Genomic DNA, 14,346 nt, shown 5'->3' on the forward strand with positions numbered 1-14,346 from the left:
ATGCTGGCCTAACTCTGCTCCCATCAAAGTCAATGGTTCACTGGCAGCAGGATTAAGGTAACACTAACCATTGTGGAAAATTCTGCCTGTGTTCTGTTTTCTGTTTTTCCCTCCAGATTTGAAGTGAATTAGCAAAGCAAGTAACAGATCCTCAGGTAGTGTAAATTGTCCACTTGATCCATAACAATTTACAGTAGCTGAGGATCTTCCCCAAAGGGAGGTTTTGCCTGCATCCCAGACCAAGAAATTTGTTTGACTGGGTAACATTTTAAAAAGCGACGTATAAATGCTTATGGCAGATTTACTTGTTTATTATATTTTTAAAATTACTTTTTAACACTGCATTCAAGTCCTCCAGGTCAAGCTTGTAATATTGCTCTTCACTATCAGAAGCATATCTTCTACCATCTGTTAAAAAAATGAAAAAAAGAGACAGACAAGTTACCAATGAAAATGTTTTATCAATACATCATTCAAAACAAACCATAGGTCTGGATGGTTTATTATAAATATTCAGTATGTGTGTGAGAGAGCCACACTGAATACCATCAAAGCTGTGATTTGCTGAGCTGAGTGAGGGAGCTAGGGACTCCTGAATCTTGACATTGACTTTTCCTTTGGCGTTGGTCAGGTCACTTAACTTCTCTGACTTGATCTCAACTAGTCAAAAAGGCTTTGCAACAAAGCATTAATTGAGCTTGCAATGCCTGTACAATGCCTTGTGTCCACATAGACAGCAGCTATCCAGTGTGTTGCAACAGCTGCTTGTACTGGTTGCTTGCAGTTCTGGGACAAAGTGCACCCTACAATGCAGTGTGTTGTATACGGAAATTACCCAGACATCTCTGCTCCCAGCAACACTGTTCCGTGTTATGGGAAAGTTTCTGTGGCCCTAGAATGCACTTGGTACAGTACAACCAGGATTGTAAAGAATATTGCATACACAACAAAACAGTTTAGTTCAAAAATATTCCTGTGTGGAAATATCAGACCATTGCAAGGACAAGCAAGAAAATGAACCATTTCATGCAGTCATGTCCCTGCAGTAGTTTCTTTGCTTCATATTAACACATCCTCTCTGGAAAAAATTCTGGAGTCCAGCTGAGGATCTCTTAGAATTTGTCAGGAGATGCAAGAGTGAAAAAGTGATTTTTAATGATGTCTGAGTAGCTTGAAGATTGTTCTAACTTGCACCCATTGCCAACAGCCCCAAGGGGTCATTATGATAACTGGGGATCGCTGGGAAGAGGGAAAATGTGCTAATCCCCTCGTTCCTCCAGTTATGCCCCATGTACTGGCCACCAGGAGGAGGTTGGGTTGGAGTAAAAGCCATTATGGTGGCCTTATTGGTTCTATGCCATCCAAGAATCCCCCTACACTGGGGACTACTCCTGTGGCTACATAGCCATTGCCCATCAGTGAAGCTGGGCCAAATTGTCCTAGTGATGGAAGGATTTAGACCTACAGCTGTGATCCACCTCTGAAATATTTTGATTTTTGATTTGATCCACTCCAAGATTATTTATCTACATTAACGTTTCAACCTACAGTCACAGAAAATAAAACTTCTTAAGTAAATCAGGTTTTAGAGGTTTATGAATCTGAGAGCTTACAGTAATTAGGAATGAACTCTTTGGTCATCACTCTCTAGAAGCATATTTTTCCCACAGTATCATTTATAAAATTCTTCCAAGCCTGAAAGAGCATTTCAGATCTTGTCACAGTTATCTTCAGCAGCAGCAACAACAGCTTGTTTTTATTCACAATGCACTTAATCATAACGGTTTCTTATGACCTATAAACTATGCACAGACAGTCGCAAGTGTCATAGTAATAATAAAGGTCTATTAAAAGTACAAATGTTATCTGGATACTATAGGAAGACACTGAGTAGATGTAGGTCTCAGTACTTCAGGTACCTTTTGTCACTCCTGACAAATTCAACTAGTTTGTTTTCAAAGATATAAGTAAGTAGTGCTTTCTGCTCTGTGACATTCTGTTGTCAAACAATGGCAAACTTTATCAGATTGCCCGCCACTGATAGCTCTTGTCTTTCTCTAGTTACCTAAATAAATTAGATGATCGTGTACTTTATAGACTCCTCTGAGAATCAACAAAACAAAATACTTGTTTACTTACTGTAATTTAAAAAACCTGAATTGAAAGTGAATTTAAAATCCTGCATTGGAATGCATGGGTCATTCTACAGGTAGAGACATTTGAATGCTGGGAAATTATTTGTTTTCAAGACTGGACACTAGCAGTAAAATTGATTAAAAGTAGACAGTGCAATATACATTTACCACTTTTCATCAAACTGTTTTTGGGTTGACTTTATAACAAGTATATGTAAATGTACAGACATCACAAAAATTAGAAACACAATCTTATTTTCTGCCAATAATTATTGTACTATTTGTCTAAGGCACTAGTATTTGTAATTGTAAATAATATGTTATGTAAAAGAAATACATAACTGAGTAAGATATGACTATGGTATTAGTAGAAAAATAACATTTCTAACAGAATTTGTACGTAACACAAAAAAATTACCAATACTTTGGTATTAGGATATCCTTACACAGTAGATTTATCTGTATACTTCCCGGTGGCACAACTTTCATATGATAAAACAGATTTATTAACTTATCCGTGTTTTTATTTAATGTGGTATTTTTAAAAATACATATCAATTCAGTTTCATAACTATTTTTTCGTCCAACTAAGCATTTAATCTCACTGTGAAAATGATAGACTACTGAATTTAACTTACATCGTCCTTTGAGGTATAGCATTGATTGTGGGCCCCAATTTCTTGCAACTAGTTTGTTCTGTAAGTTGCAAAAATAAAGTAGAAGTTATTCGGCTAGAAATGAATCCTCTCATAAAGTCCTGCAGAGACATTTTTAACCCAAATTTTACCTTTGGAGCACACCAAGATTCAACTATAAGAAAAACCATGAGGATGGCACAAGCGCAAACCACTGCAGTTTTAGTTTTCTGTAAGAAAATAATAAAAAATTAATATTTTTGTCTTTCATAATACATTTAGCAAAACAAGCAATGAATATTATAAATCCAACTTCATGCATACTCTGTATTCTTCTTACCATTTTAGCACATCTGCTGCTGTCCCTCTCTTCTATCATCCAAATTCTATCAAAGATTTGGTTTGCCACTCTCTCACTGGAAAAGAGCTTGAGCAGCTGATGATCATAAAACATGCAAACCTCAGTTCAGCTGGGCATGTTTCTTTCCAGCAGTCAGTTTTAAAGGCACCAATGTATACATGCAGTTTAGTATGCGAAAATTAGGTATACAGTGTCTACTTTCCTTTGTGATCAAAACAAAAAAATTATTGTGTCAGGTTCTTTTATGCCAGGGTAGTTAATGACAGTTGTCCCCATGAGATCCAGAAACAACCTGTACCCAAAGGAAAAAAAAACAAGACAAAAGTTGATTAAATGTCAAGCACTCTCAGTAGATGCTGCATATGTGTAATTTGCATCATCCGCCCTGTTTTCTACCATAATAAACACCTGACAATGGGGAGGGTTGAAAAGGAAACTTTTCCTGTTCATTGACTGTTTTATACACTCATTTTTCCATCACTCTCTTCTGTTCTCTTTAGTTGGTTGTACTGTACTCATTACCATAGCACCTATGTAGAGCTACACATAGTATTACTTTTATGTACTGTTCCAACCCTTCATTGCAGTCGTTATTTGTTTTTTATCCGATATGGCATTAATCCTGTATGGCATATAAAATATACATTCGGAGTATTTTATTTAATCTCTTTGGTGTGTTTGCTTAAGTCCTTTAGATCATTTTATTGTAAAGTTAATGACTTTATACATTTATATGTTCATTTCAAGGGTTCAGATTCATTAGGAAATGAACTAGTTCCTGTTATATCTGTTCCCATTGATTACGCAGAGCTGGACATGCCACAATTTCTTTTATGATTTTTAAGCTTATTAATGGTAAGATGAAAACAACATGTTCATTAATTTCCTACATTTACAGGACTTTCCAGAATTAAAAATGTATTTTGACCACAAAAGGAAAGAAGATTGAATTATTATAAACTAGTAAATTAAAACAAATGTTAAGGATTCTAGCAAAATATTCTGCCCAGAGTAAAGAAAGTGAGGGGACTAAAATTCAAGTTGTAGAATCTGAAGGATTTTATTTCCTCTCCTCTTCCTATAAATATATGTAGAAATATTAGCTCTGGGCTGTGTGTGAACTTTACAAATCTTTATGGTTTAAGTATTACATATGGGTCCAATTCTCACTGACACAAAGGCCACTTTATACAGCTCTAGCAGTGTACAGGGGCCATAAAGTGGGTGTATATATCTGCTCCCACTTTAAAGTCCTTCTACGCTCCCAGCGTGTTGCAGAGTTGTCTCAATGTAAATGAGATTCAGGCCCATATGTGTTTATTATAATATAAAAAGTTTAGTTGCTCACTCAAAACTCCCATTGCACTTGACTGGACTTTTGGATACAGAAGGGTCCTGAAAGAATTAAAAGGAACAGTGGTCCAAATTTAGCACTGTTTAACATACCTTGTGCAATGCTGAAGTCACGAGCATTATGCTACCTGGAAATCAGCACTGAATTTAGCTGTGTTTGTTCAGAAGCAGCAATAACAACAAATGGACTATGAATGAGTAAATTGACAGATTCATCACGTACATTAAATTAAATAGAAGTAAGAAATGTTGGTGATGCAACAACTTGCATGAATTTTAACAGTACATATGACCAGACCTGACTTAACTGAATCTTCGTTTCTGTGCAGTGATCTAATTATTTTGCATTTAGGAACAAATTCTGATGTCAGCAGCAGCTTGAGAAACTGCACCAATGAGTTCCACCACAGTTTGTGGGTGAGTCACATTATGGTAGCCCATGCAACTCCTGTGCTCCTGCTCTATAGCTGGAGCAGTAACCAGTGCATCTCCATAGCCTCAGACTCACCAAGCTCCACTCCTACCCTACCCCACCTCTGCCCTCAAAAAGTGACCTGTGGGCTGGGGCACGGGGAACCCCACAGAGCTGTGCTCAGCAATGTAGGTATGACTCCCCTGATTGGGCTCTCCAAATCCTGCCCTTTTCCCCTTTGGAGTGAAACTGCACCAGTTCCTCTGTCTTTTGAACCCTCCTCATCAGGACCTCCAATTTGGCAAAGCACTTAAGTATATGCTTTAAGATAGGCACATGCTTTAGTCCAGCTCTGTTCAGCAAAGCCTATGTTTCAGTGTAACTTCTGTCAGTGAGGCTAGGAAGCAGATTTGCTACTTTGGGGTTTGGGGTTTTTTTTAATCTTCATCTGAACCATCCATAAACATGTACTGAATAACATTTTTTTCCGTTCCCTAATTATCTTACATCAAAGTTATATCGATTCAAGACCGTAAAATGTGAATACATGTGCCCTTCAATTCTAATATTGCTACTATTATGACAGATTGCAGTTGATACTATTTATGAAGTATTTTTCTCTAGCAGTGATTTTATGTAATATACTACTTGTTTTTTTGGTTTTGTTTTAACCAAATGACTTGCTTTATTCTGTGTTCAGTTACAGCCTCGAGAGAGTTATTATCCAGTCCATGATAACTGAAAGGCTAATCTCTTAATCTGAAGCAACTCATTGAAGCTGTTCCAAGAGAAATGGGGTGAATTTTACAACAATTTACCACTCTAATACAGAGTTTATATTTGAAAAGGTCAGCTTAATGGCTTTACCTCTTTGCTCATTATTAAAAAGTATATGTGTATTTAATGTGTTTTCTTTTTTAATTTTCGTGTGCTGCTTTTAGAATGTTTGATTTACAGAAGTTAAATCTAAACTAATCATATTGTTAAAATAATCAATATGGGCCCAACCTTGCAATCCTTATACTGTCCTCTAAAGCAAAACTCCCACTGACATTAGTCGGAGTTCTGCCTGACTAAGGACTGCAGGATTTGAAACAAATGGACAATAAGTTTTTAATGTCTTTGACCGAAGAAAAGGACGAGGCTTAATTTTTAAAAGTGATGAGTGATTTTGGGTGCCTAGCTTGAGATAGCTTAAAGGGGACTGATTATGAGAGGGAGACACTCAGCACTTTCTGCAAATCAGCTCCTTTTAAGGCTTTTCAAAATTACTTTTGAAAAGTTAGTCTTATAAGAAGTTTGCTTTATCCACATTGTCAATAAATAGGATCCATTCTGTTTTTGAAAAGAACAGCCCTAGGTACTGTTTCATTCTACATTTATTTTGAAGTTATAGGCAAAGAGTGAAAAAAATTAAAATTCAGAGAATTCTACTGCAAAAAGGTTAGGGCCTGATTTTTAAAATCTGGCATCCTTTTTTTGTGCTCACAATTTATGCCCACAAATAATGAAGGCCACTTAAAAAATCAAGCCCTTAAAATCTTCAAATGTTTCCCTTTCTGATCAGTTGATCTGCATACTCCACAAGATAAATTGACAGGTTTCAGAGTAGCAGCCGTATTAGTCTGTATTCACAAAAAGAAAAGGAGTACTTGTGGCACCTTAGAGACTAACAAATTTAAAATTTTAAAAGTACTCCTTTTCTTTCCACAAGATAAACTGTCAGGTTTGAATACAACCTTATTATCCAGAATGTGTGTATTAAATTAGATTTCTTCAGTCATTAAAATACTTTGAGACATTTCTTTGAGAATCTGTCTGTCTCACTCTATAGGTTTATATGACACAGTATACGCAAAAAGAAAAGGAGTACTTGTGGCACCTTAGAGACTAACAAATTTATTAGAGCATAAGCTTTCGTGAGCTACAGCTCACTTCATCGGATGCATTTGGTGGAAAAAACAGAGGAGAGATTTATATACACACACACAGAGAACATGAAACAATGGGTTTATCATACACACTGTAAGGAGAGTGATCACTTAAGATAAGCCATCACCAGCAGCGGGGGGGAGGCGGGGGGGGGGAAAGCAGGAAAACCTTTCATGCTGACAAGCAAGGTAGGCTAATTCCAGCAGTTAACAAGAATATCAGAAAAAGAAAAGGAGTACTTGTGGCACCTTAGAGACTAACAAATTTATTAGAGCATAAGCTTTCGTGAGCTACAGCTCAGGAACAGTGGGGGGTGGGGTGGGAGGGAGAAATACCATGGGGAAATAGTTTTACTTTATGTAATGACTCATCCATTCCCAGTCTCTATTCAAGCCTAAGTTAATTGTATCCAGTTTGCAAATTAATTCCAATTCAGCAGTCTCTCCTTGGAGTCTGTTTTTGAAGCTTTTTTGTTGAAGTATAGCCACTCTTAGGTCTGTGATTGAGTGACCAGAGAGATTGAAGTGTTCTCCAACTGGTTTTTGAATGTTATAATTCTTGACGTCTGATTTGTGTCCATTCATTCTTTTACGTAGAGACTGTCCAGTTTGGCCAATGTACATGGCAGAGGGGCATTGCTGGCACATGATGGCATATATCACATTGGTAGATGCGAAGGTGAACGAGCCTGCTGATAGTGTGGCTGATGTGATTAGGCCCTATGATGGTATCCCCTGAATAGATATGTGGACAGAGTTGGCAACGGGCTTTGTTGCAAGGATAGGTTCCTGGGTTAGTGGTTCTGTTGTGTGGTGTGTGGTTGCTGGTGAGTATTTGCTTCAGATTGGGGGGCTGTCTGTAAGCAAGGACTGGTCTGTCTCCCAAGATCTGTGAGAGTGATGGGTCGTCCTTCAGGATAGGTTGTAGATCCTTGATGATGCGTTGGAGAGGTTTTAGTTGGGGGCTGAAGGTGATGGCTAGTGGCGTTCTGTTGTTTTCTTTGTTGGGCCTGTCCTGTAGTAGGTGACTTCTGGGTACTCTTCTGGCTCTGTCAATCTGTTTCTTCACTTCAGCAGGTGGGTATTGTAGTTGTAGGAATGCATGATAGAGATCTTGTAGGTGTTTGTCTCTGTCTGAGGGGTTGGAGCAAATGCGGTTATATCGTAGCGCTTGGCTGTAGACAATGGATCGAGTGGTATGATCTGGATGAAAGCTAGAGGCATGTAGGTAGGAATAGCGGTCAGTAGGTTTCTGATATACGGTGGTGTTTATGTGACCATCGCTTATTAGCACCGTAGTGTCCAGGAAGTGGATCTCTTGTGTGGACTGGTCCAGGCTGAGGTTGATGGTGGGATGGAAATTGTTGAAATCATGGTGGAATTCCTCAAGAGCTTCTTTTCCATGGGTCCAGATGATGAAGATGTCATCAATGTAGCGCAAGTAGAGTAGGGGCATTAGGGGACGAGAGCTGAGGAAGCGTTGTTCTAAGTCAGCCATAAAAATGTTGGCATACTGTGGGGCCATGCGGGTAAAGCTTCAAAAACAGTCTCCAACGAGAGACTGCTGAATTGGAATTAATTTGCAAACTGGATACAATTAACTTAGGCTTGAATAGAGATTGGGAATGGATGAGTCATTACACAAAGTAAAACTATTTCCCCATGGTATTTCTCCCTCCCACCCCACCCCCCACTGTTCCTCTGATATTTTTGTTAACTGCTGGAATTAGCCTACCTTGCTTGTCACCATGAAAGGTTTTCCTCCTTCCCCCCCCCCCCCCGGCTGCTGGTGATGGCTTATCTTAAGTGATCACTCTCCTTACAGTGTGTATGATAAACCCATTGTTTCATGTTCTCTGTGTGTGTGTATATAAATCTCTCCTCTGTTTTTTCCACCAAATGCATCTGATGAAGTGAGCTGTAGCTCACGAAAGCTTATGCTCTAATAAATTTGTTAGTCTCTAAGGTGCCACAAGTACTCCTTTTCTTTTTGCGAATACAGACTAACACGGCTGCTACTCTGAAATATGACACAGTATGTTAGACAGAAAGAAACTTTCACCATGTAAGTTCATATTGGTCCATTTGGTCCATGAAAGGCCTCCCATTTACTTCAGTGGGCTTTTGATCAAGCCCATTGTGTTTAACTTGTTAATAGAAAGTTGTTGTTTGTTTTGTTTTGTTTAGTTGCGTAAGTTCCATAGTTTTAATATATTTAAAAGCAGCTCAGTAAGACTGGGTAAAGGAGCTATTGGGACCCACAGCTTCAGAAGCGAATGGGGTTGTTAACTGTGGAGAGGCAACAATTTAGCTTCCTGGAGAGGGTGGATTGTCAATCCCTGATTGAGCTGATTAGTTGTCCCTTGAAGAAAAGACTGGCTCCAGATGCAGCTATCTTCCATACCTGCTAACCGTGAAAAAGTAAATAAGATGAATGCAATGTAATGACCGCCTCTAGCTCCCACAAAGATTTGGTCTAGATGGAGTTCTAGGGTTGGGTAAAGGATCTTAGTTTTTCCAAATCGGTTTGTCCGTCCCCGCTCATAGTATAAATCCAGCAAATTTAAATAAACAAAAATAATATCACAAAGGAAAAAAATTGGGTCTTTTTACCCAGGTCTAATGATTTACAGAATTCAAGCTACTGAATATAGAAAATCAATACAAGTAGCATAGAGGTGTGCCCTGTTGCTATCACTCAGAACATCATTATGTTTGTGGAATGGTCCTTTCTTTCCTGAATAAGCTTTTCCACAGCCAGGCTGATATTTCAGAAACTAATTGACAAGATAAAATCTGGCCTCTGACAAGTCTCCTACACTACAGATAATAAAAGGAAGATTTACAGATGGCTTTTCAGGCATTCAGCTGTTTCTTAAAGAGAAAAATAATAGAGGCAGTCTTGGAAGCAGCTGTTACATGTCTTGTAAAGTGATACATCACTCATGTTAGAGCCAGAAACACTGGAAAATCTCTCGCATAAATTTACTATGAATTAGGTGATTAAAAGCTATCGTAGGTTTAGAGCTGTGAAGCTGCTTAACTCTTTGTTAGCTCAAGGTGTTCTCTGAAACCAGTGAGATTGTTTCATACTAGTCATATAATACAAAAGGAAAACGAAGGCTTTTTTCCTCCACATCCTACAATGCCACCCACTCACAAACCACTTTCTGCTTCATTCATTTAAATTCTCCTCTTTTGATGCTATTGATGCTGAATTGAAGGGATTTTGATTATGTTTTTATGAAAACAGAAGAAACAGCAGATGAATTGTGTTAAAGAAAGGTGTAACTTTCTCCCATAGTTTCCTGTGAACTAGCTGTGTAGAGTATCTATACCATGACTACCATGTGGGATGATAAACAGAGTAAAGGTGCTAATAATGTTGCATGTTATAAAGGTTATTCATTGCACAAAAGAAAGCAACACATGGCACAAAAAAAGTGTGGCAGCTATTAGGCTTGTGCAAACTGTGCAGTCACAGTGGGAGTGGTGAAAACACTTGCATCCCCCTAATTTTTGCCAGAAATTGGTTACTGGCTTTTTGTCTAAGAATATGTCTTCACTATAATTAATATGAGTTACTCTTTTCAAGTTAGCATTGCTCAAATAAGACCAGGTACACTGCAAAATAACATGACCTGCTGTGTTCACACTCACACTGCATTTATTGGTGTGTGGCACTAAGACCTGTGGGGGCTCAGCCCCTGGATCTCCACTGAAGGCAGGATAAGAAGTAATGGGCTTATTCAGCAGCAAGGGAGATTTAGGTTATATATTAGGAAAAACTTCCAAACTAAAGGGTAGTTCAGCTCAGAAATAGGCTTCCAAGCATGATTGTGGAATCTCCATCATTGAAGATTTTTAAGAACAGGTAAGAGAAACACCAACCAAGGATGGGTCTAAGTATACTTGGTCCAGCTCAGCATAGGGGCTGGACTAGGTGACCTCCTGAGGTCCCTTCCAGCCTTTATTTCTATGATTCCATTACTGCAATTCTACCGTCTCCCCTTCCCTTCATACGGGTAATTCTCAAGTGTCCTTGGAAAAGTTCTGACTGACTCTGCTCACAAGCATCCAGCCCACCTCTGTTGTTGTCTAACTTACTCCATGAGTTCTGCCACCCCGAATGTGAACAGACCTGTGATTTATTCTTACAGACCTGTGATGTAATTACCCAATACTGGGGCCTGACTAAATCCACCAGGCCCTGCTAAAAGATGCTTTTCAGGGGTGAGGAGCACACATAGCTCCCATTGGCTTCAATGAGAGCTGCAGGCACTTGGCCCTCTGAAAATCAGCCATAGAGTTTGAGTTCCTCCAGATTTACTTGCAGCAGAACTGAGATTAGAATCTGATGTCTGAGATATCCCACTTCAGAGTCTCCTCCCTATTCCTCTGCCTGAGAGTAGGCCACTTACCACTTTTTGGCAATAGGTGACAATCAATTTTAAACCATAGGGAAATTAAAATTCTTATAGAACTGACTGGGGAAAAACAGTAAAGGTTATAGAATGGTCACTATAGCAGAAGAAAAATAAGTAATTTTGGAGGGGAAGGGTAGAGGCAATATTTTGTTGGGGGGGGGTGTTTGGCTTTGTTTTTTGTTTTTTTAAAGTCTTGTAGGAAAGGATAATAGATGTTCTCCTGACATCCACTTAAATAAAAAGCTCCTCATACCACTACAAAAGCAATGTACCAAGGGACAGATGTTATGATAACCACTCTCTGCTTTTCACAGACTTGCCACCTTTTTGAGAGGTGAATCCAAAAGGATCATTACATTATTTCTTCTGCCTAAAGTGAAGTGAACTCCCCCATGAATAGTGAGTGATTTATGATGAGGATGCTTATGATTAAGAGGACATGAACTGTACTCATTAGCCTCAAGAAAGATGATTGGAAAATGACTGAACTATTACTGTTGTTCCATTCTATGCATCCGATGAAGTGAGCTGTAGCTCACAAAAGCTTATGCTCTAATAAATTTGTTAGTCTCTAAGGTGCCACAAGTACTCCTGTTCTTATTACTGTTGTTATAATTCAGTGACATAATTACCATAGATAATTGATGCAATCATTCTGCTTCCTTTGGTCAAGAATAAAAGGCCTGATCCTGAAAACCCTTCCTCATTCCAGTCCTCTCTGCTCATGCAAATAATCCCACTGACTTCAATGAGACTACTCACATAGGATTAGTCTTGTGTATATGGGTTTACAAGGCTGGACCCACAGGGTGCATTAACACTGGGAAAATTCAGACTTGTAATTCTCCATCTGGTCTGCTCAGAGCAAGGGTAGATGGCATAGCATTTGCACTACAATGTCCAGCATTGCTGGACTGGTAGAGAATTACAAATCCACATTTTTCCCATAGTAGCCCCAGAAAGAACAACTTGAATAAGTTTTAAATTTCATTAACATTGTCTTTATATATCAATGTGTAACCAGTATGAGGAAAGGGTGTAAAAAGTACCTCTCAACGCAGCTATCTCTGGGCTGCTTTATTTTCCACACTTGAGATGAACTATCACTTTGCGTGTTGGATATTCAGTGCTCTGTGTGGAACAAGGTGCGCTTTCATTTTCCTGAAATTCATTTCCCCCACAAAAATGCACTGGACTCTGTTTTTACTACCAAAAAGTCCCTGGATGAGATGAACTAACACACTGCTCTAAAGACAAATTTCTCAGTATTCATAGTAAGATTCAGAATGGATGATTTCTCCGACTGATCTGAGCAATGAGTATTTCCCTGTTCTCTTTCAGTATTAGCCAGGATGGGCAGGGATGGTATCCCTAGCCTGTGTTTGCCAGAAGTTGGGAATCAGTGACGGGATGGATCACTTGACAATTGCCTGTTCTGTTCATTCCCTCTGGGGTACCTGGCACTGGCCACTGTCGGAAGACAGGATACTAGGCCCAGTAGGGCCATTCTTATGTTCTTAATATCAGCTCCAAGCTTTCAAAAATCATCAGCCAAGCTCCCCAAAATACTGATATTTCCTTAAAAATCATGGGATTTAAACAAAACATATTGGGTTGGGTTTTTTTAATTTACCTTCTGGGTTTTGAGCACTTAGGATATACTCAAGGCTTCCTCCACAACCATGAGGGCTGGCAACATGCTTTAAATTAAAAAAAAAAGGCTGAGAGTCTCATATATTCACATAATTGAGAACCTGGGGCTTCAAGAAAAACACGTTATCACAAGACTCATAATAAAATCAAAAGCATTGGCAACACTGGTGTTTCCTGAAAGTGCAGTAGGTTTCAGAAGCCACCATGTCATTGCATCTAATGCCAAGCAGTGACTAATCTTACATACTGAAATGGCTGACATGACTTTATCATGGAATTACTTGACCTTAATTTACAGTTTTACTCCTGAATCCAGGACCTGGCAGCTGATATCACTAACAACTGTGACAGGATCAGGCCAGATGGCTACAGGAGAGTAATAGAAGGCAGATATATTAGCCCCAGGCTACGTAGGTCCCTTTTCCCTGGGTAAGGTAACAGGGAAGGTTCTAGAACAATCAGGAACCTTCTGGAGACAATTAAGACAGGCTGATTAGAACACCTGCAGCCAATCAAGAAGCTGCTAGAATCAATTAAGGCAGGCTAATCAGGACACCTGGGTTTTAAAAAGGAGCTCCCTTCAGTTTGTGGTGTGCGTGTGAGGAGGTGAGAGTGAGAGAATTGTTGGAGGACTGAGGTGTACAAGCATTATCAGATACCAGGAGGAAGGTCCTATGGTGAGGATAAAGAAGGTGTTGGGAGGCGGCCATGGGGAAGTAGCTCAGGAAGTTTTAACTGTCGCATAGCTGTTCCAGAGGCACTCTAGACAGCTGCATTCCACAGGGCCCTGGACTGGAACCTGGAGTAGAGAGCGGGCCAAGGTTCCCCCAAACCTCCCAAATCCTTGTCAGACACAGGAGGAGTTGACCTGAACTGTGAATTCAGAAAAACGGCCAAGCTGAGGGCTGCCGTGAAGCTCCAAGGCGAACAAATCCACCAATAAGCGCAAGACCCACCAAGGTAGAGCAGGAACTTTGTCATACAACCTTAAACCAGATTATTAGATTACGTCTGGAGCTACCACCTAGCCTTGACAGCTGAGCTCAGCAAACCTTTAAAAGTGAGTAGTGGGCATTTCTTGGCTCTCCCTAGGCTTCAGCATACAAGGCTAAGGATTTCACTTTATAGTATTAGCTTTCAACACTTTTCATTCTCTCTTTTTCTCTGTTAGGTGAGCTGCATGAGAAACTAAACTGAAATCTCCCTGTCAGGAACAGGTTTGAGCCTAATCAAGTAATTAACTTTTCTTATATATATGAAAATCACTGTTGTATCTTAGCTTGAGTGGCCCCTTTTACATTTCTGTTTCCAGTAGCCCCTGTCACATCCTGGCCTTGCTGGTTCCTGATAATATGGCTGGACATCAGTCATTCTGCTACTCAGCTAGAATTTTCTAGCTCTGTTTCTTTGTGCAGATTGTGTTACTAAGTGAGGGGGAT

At 39.3% G+C, this 14,346-nt stretch overlaps 1 protein-coding gene across 1 annotated transcript; it reads right to left on the reverse strand.

Annotated features, from left to right (window-relative positions):
- Positions 1–249: 249 nt before the first annotated feature.
- Positions 250–3,224, reverse strand: LOC119857990 (spexin-like). Its single transcript, XM_038407721.2, has 4 exons — positions 3,111–3,224; positions 2,923–3,000; positions 2,774–2,831; positions 250–408 (listed from the first exon to the last, which is right to left on the reverse strand). The coding sequence occupies exons 1-4, from the start codon at positions 3,222–3,224 to the stop codon at positions 302–304; spliced, it is 357 nt and encodes a 118-aa protein (XP_038263649.2). The 3' UTR covers positions 250–301.
- Positions 3,225–14,346: the final 11,122 nt, after the last annotated feature.

This window comes from Dermochelys coriacea, chromosome 6 (assembly GCF_009764565.3).
Source record: "Dermochelys coriacea isolate rDerCor1 chromosome 6, rDerCor1.pri.v4, whole genome shotgun sequence".
Classification (NCBI taxonomy): domain Eukaryota; kingdom Metazoa; phylum Chordata; order Testudines; family Dermochelyidae; genus Dermochelys; species Dermochelys coriacea.